Source organism: Heptranchias perlo, chromosome 18, assembly GCF_035084215.1.
Source record: "Heptranchias perlo isolate sHepPer1 chromosome 18, sHepPer1.hap1, whole genome shotgun sequence".
NCBI lineage: Eukaryota > Metazoa > Chordata > Chondrichthyes > Hexanchiformes > Hexanchidae > Heptranchias > Heptranchias perlo.
Window position 1 is genome coordinate 60,273,768 of NC_090342.1, and position 13,132 is coordinate 60,286,899.

At 48.9% G+C, this 13,132-nt stretch overlaps 1 protein-coding gene across 3 annotated transcripts in view; it reads right to left on the reverse strand.

The window, feature by feature from the left end:
• Positions 1–13,132, reverse strand: part of LOC137334901 (aldo-keto reductase family 1 member C23-like protein) — a 247,635-nt gene that overhangs the window by 216,563 nt on the left and 17,940 nt on the right. For all 3 annotated transcript variants that reach the window (XM_067999985.1, XM_067999987.1, XM_067999986.1), the window contains exons 5-6: positions 12,153–12,275; positions 11,110–11,219 (exon numbers count right to left, since the gene is read on the reverse strand). In XM_067999985.1, the coding sequence (XP_067856086.1) occupies positions 11,110–11,219; positions 12,153–12,275 (233 nt within the window). The remainder of the gene's footprint in view (positions 1–11,109; positions 11,220–12,152; positions 12,276–13,132) is intronic.

Sequence of the window (13,132 nt, forward strand, 5' to 3'; positions counted from 1 at the left end):
CCGCATGGGCGACCTGGCAAAGCGATGGCAGTTAAAGAGCCAAGTGTACCTCATCGAGGTAATTAAGGCATTTTACCTGTGACAGATGAAGTGATGAGAACAATTTTTAACTTCCCTGGGCGGCTTGCCCACTGCTTCTGATTCACACCTGGAGAAACCAGGGCCGGATCAGGGAACAAGAAACAAAATAAATTAAATAAAAAACCATGGGAGGAAGTGAAAACACTAAATACACCAACCTTTAGAACCTGCTCCGATGTCTCCCCTTCACCCTCCCAATCTTCCCCCATTCACCCTCCCGATCTTCCCCCTCTCTTCCCCTCTCTCCCCCCCGATCATACCCCTTCTCACCCCCCGATCTTCCCCCCTCTCTCCCCCCCGATCTTCCCCCATTCACCCTCCCGATCTTACCCCCTCTCTTCCCCCTCTACCCCCCCTGATCTTCCCCTCTTTCACCACCCCCCCACCCCCGGTCTTCTGTTCCAGTACAGGATGATGTCTCACTTTCTCTCTCTCTCTCTCTCCCCCCCTCGTGTTGTAGCTCCTGATGGCGGCCGGCCTGTCAATCAGACCAGCTGCCGGGCCCGAAACCCGGAGAGGACTTTAACCATCGTCAATCAACGTGCGATCGCCTCACAAACGGTAAGTTTGGTTCATGCAGGTTCGCCAGTCGCCCAATCGTGCCCCGCTGCCATCCTGCCTCCATTGTAAAATTGAGCCCAAAGTAAATATTCAACAAGTCTGCCATTTCCTTATTTATATTTGCAATATTGCCCGCATCAGTTTTAAAGGGCCCACATTACCCATGACTATCCTTTCTCTTCTAATATAATTGTAAAACCTTTGTGTGTTAATCTTGATTTCCCTTGCAAGTTTCTTTTCGTATTCTCTTTTTGCAGCTCTTACTATCTTTCTTGTCTTCCTTTGCTGTTCTTTGTACCTCTCCCAGTCCCCTGGATCTACACTATTCTTTGCACTTTTGTCTGCTCTTTCCTTTAGTTTTATGTTATCTCTCACCTCTTTTGTCAATCACGGCTGTTTTTATCTGTTAAGCAGAACTCTTGCCCCTTAGGGGTATATACTGGTCCTGTATTAAGCTAAATTCTTTTTTGAACATCTCCCACTGTTCATCTATAGTTTAACCCACTAACTACCAGCTCTGACCAGTTTGCGATCATCAGTCTCTGTCTCATCCTGTAAATCTAGAATGTTTGTAACTGAATTAGGTTTCTCCTTTTCAAACCCAACACTGAATTTGATCATATTATGATTACAGTAAGATACACGTTCCCTTACTGTTAGATTAGCATTTAAGGGGAAGGTCGATAAACACATGAGAGATCAAAAATAGGAAGGTATGCTCAGAGGGAGGGAGGAGGCTCGTGTGGAGCAGAGACACCGGCATGGACCAGTCGGGCCGAATGGCCTGTATCTATGCTGTACATTCGATGTAATTCTATTAACTAAGTCTGGCTCATTAGTCATTACTAAATCCAGTATGGCCTACCCTCTTGTTGGAACATATTGTTTCAGAAAACTATCTTGAATGCACTCAAGAAATTCACTCCCTTTCTGACTTCAGTCACTCTGCTCTTCCCAATCGAAAGGAAAATTCAAGTTTCCCATTAAAACAACTCTGCTTTTGCCACAAGCCTCTCTAATCTCTGAATGAATACATTCTGCCACTTCACTGCAGCTATCAGGAGGCCTGCAGACTATTCCCATTACAGTTTTATGTCCTCTCATTCCGAAATTCGAATCAGTCTCCCCTGATTGTATTTCCTTAACTACATCCTTGTTTACTAATGTTGGGATAGTATCTTTAATCAATAAGGCTGCCCCTCCTCCTCTTCCAGTTTCCCGATCCTTTATAACCTGGAATATTTAACTCCCAATCATGACCAGTTTGCAGCCTAGTCTCAGTAATGGTAACCCTCGAAGCTGCATTTGAGCCTGTAATTCACTCAATTTATTTCTCATACCCTGTGTGTTAGTTAATAAAACTCTTATTTGGGCAAGAGACCCTAACCCGTCCTTCCACCCCGATGCTGTCTTTCTCACACAGTTTAAATTAACATGTTTCTTATTTGTCACTCCTGCTGTAACTACTTCAGTTATTTTAGTATTTCCTTCACCTGGATTCTCCATATCACTGTTTGTGATCTGAACTCTGCTCTTATCCCTTTTTTAAAAATCTTTAAACTATCATTTTTACTATTGTTTCTGACTGAGACCTCCTCCTAATTTATGAGTTTAAAGTCCTTTTTACCACACGGACTGTAATGGTTCAAGCAGTCCCACCATCACCTTCTGAAGGGCAACTCGGGGATGGGCAATAAATGCCGGCCTTGCCAGCGACGCCACATCCCCAGAATAAATTTTAAAAAAAACTCCCATGCATCAAATGATTCAAAAGTACAAGGAAACTGGAGTGGGAAATGAGTGAGAAAGTGTCACTTTCCCAGCAGAGGCTGCCCATGGCTTCATGGGACTCAGAACTCATGGGTACTCACCTGAGAAAGCAGCTGATGAAGGAATCTCACATTTACATGGAGGTTCTGAGGTCAGTCTCCAAGGACGTGTGGCAGCTGACAGATGGGACTCTCGAGTCTATAGTTCTCACTTGTTGCTTCATCGGGGAGGCTTTTTCCCCCTATTGCAGACATCAATGGAGCTTCACCAGAATCTACAGCAGACCCCCCCCCACATAAGAACTGGGCAGAGGCTAGTCGGTGCCTCCACCTTCACCGAAACACAGGCAGCACATTTGGTGGCAACAGAGGAAGAGGCTAGACAGTAACTCCCTACCAGCTTCCAGACCATGGCAGCCAAGGTGCATACTGCTGTCTCTCAGATTCTGCTAGTTACCATTACACCAGCCATCCTTTTCATCAGTGGAGACAGATCCATGGCCCAGGAGACGGTTGCAGTCTGCTCTGTTGGGCTACACTGTAAGGCCCAGCTGCTGTGACACTTTTCTGCTACTCACTCAGAATTTTAAGGTAGCCTGTTCTAGCCTACAGTGCCCATACCTCAACTACTGCTGTTATCTGCTGGGCTTCAGGACTGTACTTCAATACACTGCTGGTTTCTCAGCTTTACTCTGCTGTTGTGTTAGGCCTTGGACTGAAATCCCTTTCTTCTGGGCTAAAGTCAGCTTCTCCACTGACTTGTGGACTTTATAGTGACCTCTATCATTACCACCACTTTCAGCGGAGACTTTATTCTCTGCTGGACTGCCTGGTCTGCACCTGCTTACTCAATTTTCTGCTCCTCTGCTGTTAATTTTTCACTCTACGCTGAGCTAGCTCGTATCTGTTCCTGTGGGTTCACATCCTGCTCTGTTCTCTACTCCCTTGCTGCTGAATAATCTCGGCTTTGCTGCTTTCTGCTTGTTACCAGTAGCCACTGACTCCACTCATACTTCAGAACTCCTTTGTCACCCTGATCTTGTGTTACTCCTCACCTCCCTACAACTGTTCCTCGGTTCAGCTCCCTCATCTGCGCTGATCCTATGGATTTATATTTTATCATCCCCTGGCTCCCTGCTCTCAGTCCTCACTCCTCTGCTGGTATACTGGATCCGCTGGTGTGCATTACTAACGAGGAGGCCTCTACTCACCTCCCCCTTCCCTGAACCAACCTCTCTTGTCTCATGGTCAACCTTTCATGGCTTCTTGGCTCTCTATTTTCCATTGGAAAACATCCAATAGTGCGCTCACTGTTCCTCTGCCCCTCGAACAACATCTGGACTCACTAACCCTCCTCAATTGTCTCCGAACCTGGACACTAGTGCTCCAAACTGACTCCACCCTATCTACAGGTCTACTTAATCTCACCACACAATGTCAGACTTTAACTTTGAACTCTTTCAGAACATCTCCTCCTGATCCTCCGTTTAAAACCAGGCAATGTACCTCCTAATCTCGGCCATATCTACGTAACCTGAATTCGGTCTGTTCTTTTGCGTGTGCATTTTGGCTGCCACTGTATTAGGGTTAGGGTTAGGGTTAGAGCCCATTTTGATCTCACTTTTTTCTTTCCCTTCTTGACTGCGGTTGGGCCCTGCTCTCCTGTCTCCTCCTCTTCCTGTCACCAAGTCATGCCACCTATCATTTCTTCCCTCTCAGGTATTTTACCCTCCCAATTCCTACCTCACTTTATCTTTAGTCCCTCTGCCTTCCTGCTCTCCTGCTACTGTTGCAGGCTTGAATCCCTGTCTGATAAGCCCACAGCTTCCCTCTGTGCCTCTCTCAGCATTCTTCAAAGGACCCATTAAGGCACGTGTCCAAGCCTCCTTACAAGCAGCAACCTCAACTGTCCCATCCTCCTCTCGCTGACTTGCCCACCCAGCATGCCCACTGGGGGCTAATCTTGTCAACCACCTTCCTGGGAGCTCATCTCACCTACCACAGCCCCTTGGACTGCCAGCACATCAACAATGACCCAGATTTCCCTCCAGAATGTCCGTTCACTCGCGAACAAGGCCTTTTCCATCCACAACCATTCTGTGGATGATTGGGTTGATATCACAGCTTTGACAGAAACTTGTCTAACGGGTGCGACACCTTGTCTCTTGATAAAGCCTCCACAACACGCTCTACTTGCTATCATCTGCTCCGCATAAGCTGCTGCAGTGGTGTGATCCATATTATCAAATTAAACCAGGGTCTGTCCCTCTACTCCTCAGGCACCTTCTCCACCTTCGAGCACCTCACCTTGTTCCATCCCTCTGACGTCTCATTTAAAATCCTCATTCTATACTGCTCACTCAAGAGTGTCTCAGAGATTTCCTCCATCCTCCTCTGTACTACGCAACTCCTCATTCTCAGGTCATTTCAAACTCCATGTAAACTTATCTTACCCTCTCTCTCCTCTGACTTCACTGCCATCCTGTAATGTCTCCCTCCATGTAAACTGTCCAACCCATATTCACAGCTAGCCCCTCGACCTTCCTATTTCACATGATATCTCAACTCCCATTGTCTGGATCATGACAAGGCCAACACCGACCACTTCATAAACATAAGATAGTCGCTATTAAATCCAATCGGGAATTCAGGAGAAACTTCTTCACCCAGAGAGTGGTGAGAATGTGGAACTCACTCCCACAAGGAGTAGTTGAGGCGAATAGAATAGATACATTTAAAGGGAATCTAGATAAACACATGAGGGAGAAAGGAATCGAAGGATAGGGTGAGAGGGTTGGGTGAAGTCGGGGAGGGAGGAGGTTTGTGTGGAGCATAAACGCTGGCACAGAGCAGTTGGGCCGAATGGCCTGTTTCTGTGCTGTAGACTCGGTGTAACACCTCCTTGTATCCCTCATCACCATCTACCCCCTTCCAAACCCACTTCCTTCTCCACCCACCCCTGGAATAAACTCTCTCCAAAGTCACTTACAACTGCACTCTCAAACTCCCAACTATCTGTGGCTTTGCGATACTTCTGCAACTGTTGATCAGCTCAACCACTCCCTCAGCTCCACTCCCTCAGCCCCACTCCCTCAGCCCCACTCCCTCAGCCCCACTCCCTCAGCCCTTGCCCTCAGTAAAACCTTCACTCTCTCCCGCCCCGCTCATTTCCCCTTTAGCCCCTATCTTCACTCCCTCAAGTCCAAGGCGCACAGGCTTAGACACATCTCGTGCACAACTAGTTTAACCGTCCATTGCCAGCTCTGGGTGGACTATATCAAGAATGATCTTGCTCTCCTCTGCCAATACAACTTATTATTCCAGGCTCATTCTGGAAAGTAAACATAACCCCCTGACTCTTCTATCCCTTAAACCCCTCTCCTCTTCCCCCTCCATCCTCACCTCCAACAAGTGCGAGGAGCTCGTGGGATTCTTGGTCACTAAGAATAAATTCAGCTGCCTCAGCCACATCCTCCCCTTCCGAGCCAAACCTGCTCCAAGGTTACCTCTGAACCAGTGTCAATTTCCTTCTAATTTCTCTCCCACGCACCCACCCCCCCCCACCCTCTCTGAGCTCATCTTGTCCATGAGACCCAGCTCTTCCTCCCTTGACCCCATTCCCATTAAACTGTGGACCGCCCAACTTCCCTCCCTGGCCCTCAAACTAGCTCATATTGTAAATTGTTCTGTCTCCTCAGGTACCGCCCCCTTCCCTTTCAAAAGCTGCCATTGTTGAAATCCTATGTGCCTTTGACCATGGTAAACTATCTTTCCTCATCATTCTCTACCTCTCTGCAGCCTTTGACTCGGTTGACCACACCATCGTCTTCCAACCACCTCTCCTCTAGTGTCTAACTCAGTCGGACTGCTCTCACTTGACTCCACTCTTAATTATCCAAACACGGCCAGAGAATCCCCAGTAATGACTTCTCTCCCCAGCCCCGCACAGTTAGCTCAGGAGTCCCCCAAGGATCTATGCTTGGTTCCATCCTCTTCCTTATCTACATGTGCACCATGGCGACATTATCTGCAGACTTGGGCTCAGCTTCTATGTAAATGCTAACAAGACCCAGCTTTAACTCTCCACTACCTCTCTCAGCCCCTACCTTGGTGTCGTCCGATTGCTTGTCTGACGTCCAATCCTGGATGAATCACAAGTTCCTCCAGTTAAACATTGGGAAGACCGAAGCCATTATCTTTGGCGCCCGCCAGAATCTCTGAACCCTTGCCATGGATTCCATCCCCCTCCTTGGCCACTGTCTCAGGTTGATCCAGGCTGTGCGTAACCTTGACTTTCTATTTGACCCAGATCCGAGCTTTTGACACAATATATTCTCCATCACAAAGAACGCTTGTTTCTATTTCCGACCTCTGTCCCCGCCTCAGCCCACCTTCTGCCGAACCCTCAGCCATACCTCCAGTCTCAATCATTCCAATGCTCTCCTGGCCAGCCTCCCCTCCTCCACCCTCTAAAACATTGCTGCCTGTATCCTATCCTGCACCAAATCCCACTCACCCATCACCCCTGTGCTCACTGACCTACACCGACTCGAATTTAAAATTCTCATGGTTGGGTTTAAATCCCTTCATGCCCTCGTCCCTCCCTATCTCTCTAATCTTCTCTATCTCAACAACCCTCCAAGAACTTTGCATCCCTCCAACTCTGGTCTCTTGTGCACCCAAAATCCCCTCGTCCCACCTTTGATGGCTGTGCAATCGGCCATCTAGGTCCTGAACTCTTGAATTCCCCCTAAATCTCTCTGTATCTCCCATCTCCCTCTCCTCCTTAAAACACACTTCTTGACCAAGCTTTTAGTCGCCCTTCCTATTGTCTCCTTTTTTCTTGGTGTGTGTTTTTGCCTGATTACGGTTCTGTTAAGCACCTTGGGATGTTTCTCGATGTTAAAGGCACTATGTAAATGCAAGTTATTGACATTAAGCCTTTCTCCAATTCCTTGTCACCTCATTTTCTTTCCTGCTCTTCCAAGTGTTATTGTGAACCTTTCTTGAACCTGTTCTCTCCTGGCCCGATTGACCCACCCCACTATAGATAGAATCTTCTTCACATAAAAGAGCACCAGAGAGTATTTTACATGTCTGCATCAGTGGTGGCACAATTGAAGATGTCGGTTTTTAGGAGGTTTTGAAGGCAGGGAGGGAGCTAATGAGGGTGGGGGGGGGGAAAGAGTTCCAGGGGGCAGGGCATAGAATCTTACAGCACAGAAGTTGGCCATTCGGCCCGTCATGCTTGTGCTGGCTCTTTGAAAGAGCAATCCAATTCAGTCCTACATCCCAGCTTTCTCCCTATAATCCTGCAAATCCTTCAAGTACATGTCCAATTGCCCTTTGAAAGTTCCTCTGGAATCTGCTTCCACCACCCTTTCAGGTAATGCATTCCAGATCATAGCAACCCTCTGTGTGAAAACATTTGGTTCATTTGTCAATTATTTTAAATCTGTGACCTCTGGTTACCGACCCACTTGCCAGAGGAAACGGTTTCTCCCTATTTGCTCTATCAAAACCCCTCATAATTTTGAATCCCTCTATTAGGTCAGTCAGAGGAATGGAGAGCTCAGTTGGGACAAACGCCTGGAGATTTCCCAAATAGAGTAGGGGTGAGGCCGTGGAAAATGAGGATTGTGAAGTAAACCTGCTGGGGCACAGGAGGCCATTGAAACTTGGCAGGACTGGGGGTGGGGGAGTGTGGGAGTGGGGAGTGGGGGAGTGGGGAGTGGGAGTGGGGTGGTGGGGGTGGGGGAGTGGGGTGGTGGGGGTGGGGGTGGGAGTGGGGGAGTGGGGTGGTGGGGGTGGGGTGGTGGGGGTGGGGGAGTGGGGTGGTGGGGGAGGGGGAGTGGGGTGGTGGGGGTGGGGGTGGGAGTGGGGGAGTGGGGTGGTGGGGGTGGGGGAGTGGGGTGGTGGGGGTGGGGGTGGGGGAGTGGGGAGTGGGGGAGTGGGGTGGTGGGGGTGGGGGTGGGGGAGTGGGGGTGGGGGAGTGGGGTGGTGGGGGTGGGGGTGGGGGAGTGGGGTGGTGGGAGTGGGGGTGGGGGAGTGGGGTGGTGGGGGTGGGGGTGGGGGAGTGGGGTGGTGGGAGTGGGGGTGGGGGAGTGGGGTGGTGGGGGTGGGGGTAGGGGTGGGGGAGTGGGGGAGTGGGAGTGGGGGAGTGGGAGTGGGGGTGGGGGTAGGGGTGGGGGAGTGGGGGAGTGGGGGTGGGGGAGTGGGGAGGGAAGGAAGGTTGAAGGGTGTGGGACTTTGTTCCAGAGAGGACTCAGGAACACGAGTTTTGGACCAGCTCGAGTCTGCGGAGGTGAAGCATTAAAGAAAACTGACCCTCGAAGTGATGAAGTTGTGCATGAGAGTTCCAGTGGCGGAGAGGGCGAGGGAGAGCTGTAAACAGGCAATGTTCAGTGAGGAGGAAAGCGGTCTTAATGACAGAGTAGATGGGTGGTTGAAAGCTCTGTTCAGGGTCACAGAAGACCAAGATTGTGCACCACTGAGCTCAGTCTGAGCAGATGGAGTCAACACAGAGGTGCATGGACACTGGTGAGAGTGGAACAGAATGGCTTCAGTCAAGTTTTGACCTCCAGCTGCTGCCCTGCAGTTAATGGTGGTGGCAGGGAGGTGGGGTTCGGTGTTATCAGCAGACATGTGAAAACTGAACCGTACTTACAGATGATGGCGCTGAGGTTTAACATGTAGATGAATAAGAGGGGACCAGGATTGGAGACCTGTATCAGGCCAGAACCCTGAAGGTACCGAAGCCTTACCCGTGAGGAAGGGATCGATATATGCATGTGTGTGAGTGTGTGCGAGAAGAATGAGGGAGGAAAACTGGACAGAAAAACTGGTGGAGGTGGGGAAATACTAGCTCAGGTGCAAGCTGGAATCACTGAAGAGAAGGACAAAGGTTGAGTGCAAACAGAAAGGTGCGATCTCAGGAAGGACGACACTACAGGGAAGGCAGGTGGTGGCAGACAATGTGAGTGTGAAAAGAGAGATAGTTAGGGTCGCAGAGTACGGTGTTCAAATATGGAAACAGTGCAGGAGCAGTATGGGGGCAGGCCCAGGATAGACTCGGGAGAGGGAGGGGAGAGAGGGAGGGGGAGAGAGAGTCCGCCCCTTCCGGAGAGGGAGGGGAGGGAAGGAGGGGAGAGAGTCCGCCCCTTCCGGAGAGGGAGGGGAGGGAAGGAGGGGAGAGAGTCCGCCCCTTCCGGAGAGGGAGGGGGAGAGAGAGTCCGCCCCTTCAGGAGAGGGAGGGCGATATGATGGAACATGTAGCCAGGTGGTGCGGCCTGGTGAAAGGGAGTCAGTGTTAATGAACCAAGTTTCAGTCAGAGCCAGGGAGTCAACACGCCCGAGGTGAAAAGTGTTCATAAAACAAGGGACGTTTTACAGAGCGATAGAGGAGGTAAGTGATCAGGAAGTTGCTGGGGAATCGAGAAGGACTGGAGGATGCAAATAACATTCGCACCAGACAAGTGCCAGGCAATGACCATCTCCAACAAGAGAGAGTCTAACCACCTCCCCTTGACATTCAACGGCATTACAATCGCCGAATCCCCCACCATCAACATCCTGGGGGTCACCATTGACCAGAAACTTAACTGGACCAGCTACATAAATACTGTGGCTACAAGAGCAGGTCAGAGGCTGGGTATTCTGCGGCGAGTGACTCACCTCCTGACTCCCCAAAGCCTTTCCACCATCTACAAGGCACAAGTCAGGAGTGTGATGGAATACTCTCCACTTGCCTGGATGAGTGCAGCTCCAACAACACTCAAGAAGCTCAACACCATCCAGGACAAAGCAGCCTGCTTGATCGACACCCCATCCACCACCCTAAACATTCACTCCCTTCACCACCGGTGCACTGTGGCTGCAGTGTGTACCATCCACAGGATGCACTGCAGCAACTCGCCAAGGCTTCTTCGACAGCACCTCCCAAACCCGCGACCTCTACCACCTAGAAGGACAAGGGCAGCAGGCACATGGGAACGACACCACCTGCACGTTCCCCTCCAAGTCACACACCATCCCGACTTGGAAATATATCGCCATTCCTTCATCGTCACTGGGTCAAAATCCTGGAACTCCCTTCCTAACAGCACTGTGGGAGAACCGTCACCACACGGACTGCAGCGGTTCAAGAAGGCGGCTCACCACCACCTTCTCAAGGGCAATTAGGGATGGGCAATAAATGCCGGCCTCGCCAGCGATGCCCACATCCCATGAACGAATAAAAAAAGAGATCTGGCAAGCAAAGTCCCCAGAACCAAAATGCAATGTTTTATCAAGTGAAAAGGACCATTTTCCAGTTGCTAATTAGCTGGGACTATGAGAGTTATGGGTTACTGCAGCCTCCTGGAGCTTTGTTTGATTGTTTTAGGAATTTTCATTGCCTTGAGAGTTTTTCCTGAATTGGCCACTGTTTTTTTACCTCTGTGAAGAGTTTGTGTGATTCGAGGATGGGTTCATGGTGCGCTGTGTCTGGATGGGACAAGCTTAATGGGCTTTTCCCAACCTTTTCATTGGTTCGCACGTTGACAACTGATACCATCAATCATTAATCTCAAAATCCCCTTTCCATTTTGGATCTCCAGCTCACTACAATTCCAGCGAAGGCCTGCAGAGAATCACATCCCATAATATAACATGCTCAATTCTGTTTCATGGTACAACTTGCTGATTTCAATGTACTTACTACTTTGGATTCCTTGGTGTTCCTAGGGGACTGTAGCCCACAAGAACTATATTCTTGGACTTACAGAACTTCAGCAGTTTGCTCTGGTTCAGGTACGGGTGACATTCAACCTGCAAAAACCAAAGGCCAGAGTGAGATTTACATTCTGCTTTCGAAACCATTTTAATTTTCAGGTTAGTATTGGCAGACTCCCCCACTAAATGCATCTTAATATTTGCATTGAAACATCTCAAACGCCACATACAATGAACTACTTTTGGAGTGCAGTGACTGTTGTTATGTAGACAAACACAGCGGCAATTCTGCACACAGCGATGTCCTACAAAAAGCAGTGACCAGTTAATTTGTTTTGATGCTGTTAGCTAAAGGAGGAATGTTGGACATTCCCAGGAGAATTCCCTGCCCTTCCTCAAATAGTGCCATGGGATCTTTAACATCCACCTGAAACAGGCAGATGGGACCTCAGTTTAACATCCAATCGGAAGGTCTGCACCATTGAGATACAGAACTCCCTTTCTATCTCACTGAAGTGTCAGATCAGTTTATGCGCTGGAGTCCTGGTGCGGAGCTCGAGACAAGCATTACCGACTGAGCCAAGCTGATACACAATCCCTGTTGTTCAATGTGTATTGCTGGGAGAACAAGACCTTTTGAAAGACTAAATAAATTTACCTCCCAGGACAGTTTTGTGGGTAAATGCACAAAAGAGAAAAGGAGAGGAGATCAGGGTTTCTGCCGCTACTGATTGCTGTTCAGAGATCCTTGCTGTGTACATACCAGATTAGGCTGACTGTGAGCCTCCATGGTCGATCAGTGTGCCATCACTCACTCTCTGGACTCCCACATTAAGGATGACCACTTGGGCAATGAACCAGCAGGCTACAGGTTTGAAGCTCTGCAGTCATTTCTAGTTTATTACTAAGTAACTCGGGAAGGGTCCCTCCCTGAGCATGACATGAGGCAATTGGCCCCAATATTAGTAAACACAGCTACTGCATGTGCAATTGCATGTCTGATTTGTCAGACTGTTACCTGAATCTTACCTGATTACACACTGGCTTGTATTTCAGGTTGGGCATCTTCAGGACCATCTCCAGCTGTCTGTGGTTAAAGTTAGACACTCCAATAGACCGCACCAAGCCAACCTCCTTACAGCATTCCATAGCCTACAGTGGATAAAACAGCAACTTCACTTCACCACATTTGCTTTTTTCACTCTGAAAACCCCTGAAGGGGTTGGGGACAGTTGAACAGGGGCCATGCACTCTTGTGTCTCCCCTAACTGTTGCTAATTCATGCCTGAACCTGGATAGTGAGTGTTGGCATGTTATTCAACTGGGGCGGGCATCACAGCTAAAGCTGATCCTTACTCAGCACCGACATATGGACAATGAGCAGGGTGAGCACCCGAGGTGTTCGTTCCTCCTCTTCCTAACCCAGGGCACTGAAGGCAATTGTATTCCTCCATGACCAACCTGGGTGAGATCAGCCAACTCAATACAGACTGGGATCAAGGCTTCCTGATCTGTATGGACCAGAGATGGTGACCTTACTTCAGGGTCATTGGGGGTGCTAAATATCAATTCCTAATTTCCTCATAATCTTCCTTAAAAAGCTGGTTTATCCCCTGGGATTTCTGCACCACAATCATATGGCTTAATGTTATCACCAGTCCAGTGTTTGAGGGAATAGCCAGAAATTTCTGAAATTAAAACCTAACACCACAAGTTTGATTTTTAGAATGGAAGCCCCCTGCTCTCCCCAATGATTTTGTTGGATGTATTGATTGAGGGATGAATACTGCTGTTATGGCAAGAATGACTGACTCAAAATGTGAAAATGTGATGTGTTATGTCATTCGATCATTACCATCTGTTTGAATTTACTCACCAAGTCATATATATATTTGGTGAAAAGCTGAGGCCCCAGTACAGATCCCTGAGGAACACCACTTGTCACATCTGGCTAATCATTCCCTTTATTCCTATTCTCTCCTACTTCTTAACCAATTACCAATCCATGT